Below are 8,349 nucleotides of genomic sequence, written 5' to 3'. Positions count from 1 at the left end.
TAGGTATTTTCAATGCAATTTATTGGCTGAATGTTTCATAGGTTTATTAAAGGGATATTTATAAAGGTGATGTCTACACATGCACCTGAAATTTTGTATTCACTGATCATTTTTATATCAATTATTTTATAGCTATATTCGTTTATCATATCAAATTGAATCATAAGCCTGTAAATCTGTATCAAATCAAATTAGGACTTGATTAGGACAGATCAAGGACTGAATCAATACCCAGACCTAGTGGATTCACTCAATGTTTTTTGTCTTTCAGTTTTTTAATGTATCTGGTGGCGAGTCTTTGAGCCTTGACAATCCTGCTCTCACGTCAACTCCAGTGTGTGGACAGAAATGCCTCCTTAACACACCGCATCAGAAAGAGACCACACCGAAACACCAGAAGGAGAATGCAGGGTCAGGGCTCATCCTTCACCTTTGCTCTGCTGCTGTTTGCAAAATCTGAGATAACCGTGGTTGGAATCAAGAAATAACTAGTCCTGTTTTTGTCTTCAGTTTTAGGACCCCAAAACTCCATAAGAATATTGTAGTACACACTCCGAGAACACCAACTCCTTTTAAAAATGCCCTGGCTGCCCAGGAGAAGATGCATGGGCCATTAAGGATGGTGGTAAGTTTTAGTAAAAGTAAATGAATTAATAAAAGACACATCATTATTAAACAGACTACAGCAAGATGCATGAAAGAATAAGTCTCATGAAATCTGTTTGAAAAAAGTAGTTCAAAAATCTTGGGTTATCCAAGATGTAAGTGATTTTGTTTTCGTCAGTAGAACATTAAAGTTGAGTTTTAGTGGAATCTTATCATTATTGATTCATAAAATGAAAGTCGATTGGTCACCGGTACTTTGTCAACCAAATGTAAAAATCATTGCATTTACATTTATATTTATTCATTTAGCAGGTGTTTTTTATCTAAAGCGACTTACAAGTGAGGAGAAAAGAAGCACTTCAAATCATCAGAGAGCAGCAGTATATAAATGCTATGGCAAGTCCAAGTTAGTTTAGCTCTGGGGTGCCCAAACTCGGTCCAGGGCTGGTGTCCTGCAGTGTTTAGCTCCAACTCCAATTAGACACACCTGAACCACCTTATCAAGCTCTTGGGTATACTAGTGCTGCCTCTGAAATCCTATACTTCCATACTATACAGTAAGCTAAAAACAGTTTGCGAGCCAAGTAGAATGTCCGAATTCATAGGATTCAAAAAACAGTATGCGAGAAATTCCTGGATGGCCTACTACTTCTGGCGAGATTCTGAAGTGCAGATCCGACGGCTGCTAGGCTATCCTATGATGCCATGCAATAGAATTCATAAATGGGAGTGAAGCAAGACAACTGATGAGGATAGGTCATGTGGCGGATGTAGTACATCCGAGTTCCATTCATGCTACTCACATTCATACTATATAGAACGTACTTTTCTAACGGTCGTTGAAGGAAGTTGGAGCTAAACTCTCCAGAACACCAGCCCTCCAGGACTGAATTTGGCCACCCCTGGTTTAGCAGGTTTGTCAAGCCAACTCACCAGTATGAAGCACACTCAGAATCACACAATGTTTTCCAAGACATTTTGGTGCTTATAAGAATGTGTCTGGGGCATATGGAGAGAAAACGAATGTAGTCTACAGGTGGTTTGTCAAGCACACTCACCTGCATGAAGAACACTAATGCTGAGCAAGGTTGCCAGGTAATTTTGCAAAGTGATGTTGCTTGGCTACTTTACTATTAAGAATCGGCAACAATCCTTGTGTCTGTAACCCATTGCCCTTATTTGTTACCCCGTGTCTCAACTGATTGCCCATTTATAGTATCACTTCCCAAAGTTGCCTAATAACATTGCTCAAGAAGTTGCCCTGTGTATCATCAGCTTAAGAATTGCAAGAAGATTTCCCAGAGCCATGGAGTGCTGATAAGAGATTGTCTGGCGCATACGAAGAGAAGATCCCACTCACATGTGTGGAGCTGAATTATATTTTGGATAAAGAGCATAAAATCTATACAGCAAGACAACAAAGTACAAAATTCTCCCTCATAATACTTATTGCTTTGATCGTCAACTGACCTTTACTTTTATTTTCAGTTAGTTGCCATGGCAGCAAATCTATTTTGTTGGTTTTCAATATAATATCTGTAGGGTCCTGAAAACAATCAGGACAAAAAATGGTCTTAACAGTCCCTAAAACAAACTTGTTTCATAGGATTCAGCTAAAAGACTTCAGTTGCTAATTTGCATTTTAATATATTACCCTGGTGTGTTCAGCCCCAACCACTGGCGCTTCTGGAGGAGGACATCAGAGAGGTCCTGAAGGAGGAGACCGGAGCGGACATCTTCACACAAGTGCAGAACCAACTTCAGTACAGATCCTATGAGGTATTCGCCACTTTCTTTCATACCCAGTCACACAACTATTGACTTTTAAAGTTTCTTTAAAATACAGAGGGGAAAAGTATAGAACATGTCACCATTTTTCTCAGAAAACATGTTTCTAAAGGTGCTGTTGACTCGAAATTTTATCAAGCTCTTAGGTATACTAGTGCTGCGTCTGAATTAGCATACTTCCATACTATATAGTAAGTTAAAAACAGTATGCAAGCCAAGTAGTATGTCTGTAGTAGTAAAGTGCATGCAAGAAATTTCTGGATAACCAGGGCTTGACATTAACTTTTTTGATCACCAGCCACTGTGGCTAGTAGTTTTCCAACATTACTGGTCACTCGCCATTTTCACTAGCCACAATTTTGTTGTTGAGAAAATATATTTTATATGCATAAATTTGACATTGGCATGCTAAAATCACTTGATTTAGATTTTATGTGATTTCCACATGCCTCCTCATTCATTTCACACAGTCATGTAAAATAGATATAGTGACAGGATTTCAATCTTAAAGGGATAGTTTACCCAAAATTTTAAGTTTACTGACCTTCAAGTGGTTACAAACCTCTAAACCTGATTTTCTGATGACCACAGTAGATTTTGATTAATGTTTGAAACCAGTAGCCAATGACTTGATGGTAACAACTTCTGACTTTTAAAGTTTCTTCAAAAGACATTGAGGAAAATAAGTATTGAACACGTCACCATTTTTCTCAAAAAACATATTTCTTAAGATGCTGTTGACTCGAAATTTTTACTGGATGTTGGTTACAACCAAAGAAATCCATATATACAAAGAAGTTTTGTGTAATAAAATGAAATGACGCAGGGAAAAAGTATAGAACACATGAAGAAAGGGAGGTGTAGAAAGGCAGTGAAAGCCCAGACAGCAGCTGAAATCTCTCAGTAGTTCTTCAGCAACTCTGCTAGTTTCAGCAAGACAATGATCTAAAACACAGCCGAGGAAACTCTCAAATGGATTCAGAGAAAGAAAATCAAGCTGTAGAATGGCCCAGCCAATCACCTGACTTGAATCCAATAGAAAATCCAAAATAAAGATCAGATTTGATAGACGAGATTTAATTTTACACTCTGTTGAAGTCTGTGGAAAAAAACACACCTGAGCAATGCATGTGACTCCATATGAGAGGCATCTTAAGCTGTCATCACCAAAAAAGCCTTTTATATGAAGTATTAAATCCTTTCAGTAGTTCAGTAATTTCTCCTTAGGTCATTCTATTGTTATTACACAAGAAATAAACTCAAAATAATTTTGGAAAAAGCAGAGAGTGAGTAAATAATGATAGATTTATCATTTTTTGGGAGTACTGTCCCTTTAAACTGAACACTAGTTTTTATTTGCTGTGTCTTGTGGGATTGACAGCAGATGGAAGCTCCTGCAAGGAAAGTGAGAAAGTCTTTGGTGTTGGACAGCTGGGAAAAAGACTGTCTGAACGTTCAGCTGTTTCCTCAACAGCAGATTAACAACAATGGAACAACGGTAAGAGCATTATCCTCCTCTTCTAACTAAAGATGCATCTTTAGAATTGTAGTTTACGTTGTTTTCCCACTACTTCTTTTTCCGCATAGTCTCAGAGTGACGGCCTGCTGACCAGATCCATGCTCATGATGCCATTAACAGAAAGAGAGGAGAACTCCTGCTCTCCTGAATCACTGAAGGATTCACTTTCTGCTGTTTGTTCACTCAGCCCACAAGGCAAGAGAGAAAACATGACCCAAAGGAGCCCGCTTTACCAAACACCCACACCGGTAAGTCACTCTTTTAATCTCTAAGTAGCAAAAGGAAAGGATTTGATGTGATATTGATACTCCTGTATTCATTGTTTTGGAGTTAGCACATAATTACAGTGTATATATACAAAATTGCAATAATGATTTGTTTGGAAATAGTTGGGAATAAACAGTATTTAGACAGTATTTGAGATGATATTTTACAAGAAATGCCTAAATTATTTAATTAGTTAAATCATTAAAGCTTATTTGCCAAGTAAATCATAAATTCTTTCCCTTGTATAAATATCAATACAAATTTAAGACCTTTTTTATAATAAATGTAATATAGAAATGAATTTTATTTCATAGTTAATGTCAAACCAATGTTATTTTAGATCAACTGAGTGGCTATTAATGTTGCATTTTTTGTTACAGTTTTAGTAATTTTGGTCTAATTTTCTCAAGTAAATCTTTAAAGGGCCATGAAACACCCACCACCCCCGTCTCAGCAGGTTGTTTTCACACCTCTAGTTTGAAAAAAGTCAGAAAAGTGGGCGAGTCCAGCTTTATTTAGGTGGGAGTGGCGAAAGAGGGAAGGGTTTGCATGAAAAGGGGAGTTTCAGTACATGCACGTGCTGATTTTCACAGCGGCAACACAAACACAGAGGCAGGGGAGATAGAGAGTGATTCAGAGAGCAGCAGTTACAGCAGATCTGGAAGCTGTGTGAAGGTGGGGGATTTTCAGTCTATAGTATTGTAGTGATATTCCTGTAAAGTTAGTAACTAAGTCATTTTGACTAAGGTATGTCTTTAATAACTGAAAGAGTACTGCTGACTACTACTAACGTTTCATCTGAATAAACGTAAACAAAGAACATTGATCGCACACTTACCAAATTCATGGATACAGGACAATCAACACAAACTGGAATCGCGGCTTTTTTTTTTAAAGAAAACGAGCAGTAAATCTGGATTTCACCATTTCCAGATGCGAAAAGCTCTCGGGTTTGTCTTTGACAAACATATTTTTGTTGCGTGTTAGCAGACCACTGTAATCGACCCATGTGGGTCCACACATTGTGGGGAAATGGAAACAAAACTTCGTTGCTGGTGACCCATGTCTGCGAACAATTCTTCTAATACTTGTTTTAATTACAGTTGGTAACTCAACATGGCGTCTCTCTGAACACTGTAACAAGTAAAAGGAGTCTTCGAAGCTATATCATACATAATAGAGAAGTTGCATCTCGTTCACAATAGAGCATGCTGATTGGTTCAAACCAAATCTTTCTCATGTATTAATGAACAGAGGTGCTGAAAAGTCATTGACGTCACTTTGTACCGGCTGTTACAGACAGCCAATCTCCACGCTGGAATTTACACAATGATCTCATGACTGTGATGTAGCTATAAAATTTCCTTTTAAACAGGAAGGTCGAATTTGCACAAAACAACGCAAAAACAACCAATTTTCACTTGTTAGCTAAATATATGTGTCCTATTAGTGTTTTTTAACAACGTGGGACACATATATATGACTGTCAACAGCTCAATCTGTGTTTTGGTGTTTCGTGACCCTTTAAATATTGTTCTATCATTATAAATATGGATACAAATTTTAGACCTTCAGTCCTTTAGTGTGATTTATATTTTATTTTAGTATTAATTTAATATTTTGAATTAGACTCAGCAAAGCCTTAATAAAAAAATCATAAATGTTTTTGTTTAATAGTAAATCATATATACCTCCCATGAAACTTTCGATTTATTATGATTTTAAAATTGTAGTTCTTATTTTTTTTGTTTTGTTTTTTTTATGTTTTATTTTAGGTAACAAAAATGATTTTATTTTATGGTTTTATTTTAGATCAACAATAATCAACATGCCTGTTTTCTCATCCAACAGGCCAACAGCGAGTGGGATGCAGTGGTTTTTGGGAAAACGGAGGATCAGCTGATCATGACAGAGCAGGCCAGGCGTTACTTAAACCCCAACCCGACCGCCTGCATCTCCAGAGCTCTCGTCCTTTAAACAACACTTCTGCACTCCAGAAACCTCCCTCTTCTCCTCCTCCAAAACACTGACATTTAACCTCTCAGACAATCCGCTGTAGAAAACAAAAACACTCACTACGATGTTTGCTAAACACTCACTGATATTAAATAAAACACACATGTAGCACTAGATTTGCCGTACATTTTAACGTAGAGCTGTTTTTATCCGTTTTTAGTCATAAACAGTGCGCTGAGCTTTAAGGGCTGCTTTTTTAATCATACGAATGACATTTTTAAAGCTCTTTTAGATGTTTTTAGAGACTGGTGTTAAGGAAAGGGGAGCACTGGCAGTGTTGCACTACTGTGGTTGTTTGTTAGACTGCGGAGCAGAGAGACAGTGTTGAGGAGTAACTGGATAGCACTTGCGACGTAATCCGCTCCAAACATAACAAAGATTCCATCCTGATACTTTAATTTCATTTTTTTTATTCGAGTAGGACACTCACTGAATGTATTGTATAGCGTGAATCTGCTAAGTTAACGTCTACTGGAAGGTACCTCGCTCATTTTGTTTTTATTTCTATTTTTGAGAGGGTCGTTTCGCTCTAAAGTGAAGGTCGTTGACGTTAAAATTGCTGACTGAAGTCTAAATCCAGCATCTTCGCTGGTTATCGTTCTCAGTGTAGCCGGAATCATGTTTTGGTACTGATATCAATGCGCCCAGTCGCACGTTCCAAGAACAGATGAGAGAGCGAGATTTCTTTGCTCAGAGCTGTAGCTTCTATTTATTAAATCTTTACTAATTTATTTATTTCAAATATATAAAAACAAAAAACTCTAATTATATTTCTGTTCCGTTCAAGATTTGACTACCTTCCATCACATGTTTGTTGATTTCAAATAACACTGCCACTAATGTTTTGGCCTGTACAGTAAGCTTAACATTTTATGATTCAAGTTCTGTCCGCAATTGGTTGACCGTACAAAATAGTAGCAGCAAGCAGCATTCAGCCTCCAAATGTGGGGAAATTGCACTTTTAAATGTATAAATGTTGGTTTGTCATTAGTATCTATTGTTTTTTGCCCTCTGTAGTGTTTACATTTTGTTGTTGTGTGATTTTTAGCGCTGGCTGAATGTATTTAAACATATCATTAACACTGACATGTCTGACATTCGAAGGGGAAAATGGCATAAACGTAGTTGCTCTCTCCCACTTTCTCGCTCTGGAAACATGTTCGTAAGGTTTTTGCTCGCTGCTACTGGGAGTTACAGCAGAAATGGACACATGCACAATCGGTTGAAGGAAGTGTAGGACAGTTGCTTTGCTCTCGTACGAAGTGAAATGTTTCGATGTCTCGATTTAGTATTTTAAACTGAGATGAACCTATGTGAAATAGTTCCTGTTTGATTAGTCTGAAATAAACAAAAGTGTTATGCGTTGAGTCGATTCAAAGTGGCGAATGGTTTAGTTTATTTTTCTTATTGTAATCCAGATATTAAATATAAAAACTGACCGTCTGGATACAGGTAAACACTACGACTTGCTCATGCGTAATCCTGCATGCAAAATAAAGAGAGATTCATTTATTTTGGCTCACGTAACATTGTAGAAAACCGCTTGATGTGTTCGTTTGTCATAAATTTACTGTCAGAACGTCTGTCTTGTTTGTTGTTATTACATTTTTTGTGTAGATTTGAGGGAAGCAAGTATATGTAGCAAACTGACATGCATGAAAACAAGCAGCACTCTTCCACTGACATGCAATATGTTACATCATTTCCGCGAAACAATTTTAACCTGCTTCTTTGATATTACAACCCGTCCAATAGCCAAGTTGTCATTTCATTACCTAAAAATAAAAACAATATTCTCTTTAATATGTGCCGATTTTGTATTTTTTTCTTTCTTGGTCGTGGGTTGTTCTCTGAATTGTACTTAATGGATAATAAACATAACTTAGTTCGCCCAAAAAATGAAAATTCTGACAATTATTCTCCATCCACTTGTTTCAAACCCATGAGTCTATTTCTTCTGTTTGTGTCAACAATTTTTTCCCTACTATAGAAGTCCATGGCTACCTTCAACTCGTTCATTCATTAGTTTTCCTTTAGCTTAGTCCCCTATTTATCAGGAGTTTCCACAGCGGAATGAACTGCCAACTATTCCGGCATTCACACAGCGGATACCCTTCCAGCTGCAACACAGTACTGGGAAAGCTACTGCCAAC

At 37.3% G+C, this 8,349-nt stretch overlaps 1 protein-coding gene across 3 annotated transcripts in view; it reads left to right on the top strand.

Moving 5' to 3' along the window:
- Positions 1-7,999, top strand: part of mybl1 (v-myb avian myeloblastosis viral oncogene homolog-like 1) — a 26,481-nt gene extending 18,482 nt beyond the window's left edge. For all 3 annotated transcript variants that reach the window (XM_056451110.1, XM_056451112.1, XM_056451111.1), the window contains 6 exons: positions 272-411; positions 511-625; positions 2,275-2,385; positions 3,776-3,892; positions 3,982-4,161; positions 6,032-7,999. In XM_056451110.1, coding sequence (XP_056307085.1) covers positions 272-411; positions 511-625; positions 2,275-2,385; positions 3,776-3,892; positions 3,982-4,161; positions 6,032-6,157 — 789 coding nt within the window. In that variant the 3' untranslated portion in view covers positions 6,158-7,999. The remainder of the gene's footprint in view (positions 1-271; positions 412-510; positions 626-2,274; positions 2,386-3,775; positions 3,893-3,981; positions 4,162-6,031) is intronic.
- The last annotated feature ends 350 nt before the right edge of the window (positions 8,000-8,349 follow it).

Source organism: Danio aesculapii, chromosome 24 (genome assembly GCF_903798145.1).
Source record: "Danio aesculapii chromosome 24, fDanAes4.1, whole genome shotgun sequence".
NCBI classification, from domain to species: Eukaryota; Metazoa; Chordata; class Actinopteri; order Cypriniformes; family Danionidae; genus Danio; species Danio aesculapii.
This window is presented reverse-complemented; position numbering and strand designations above follow the sequence as displayed.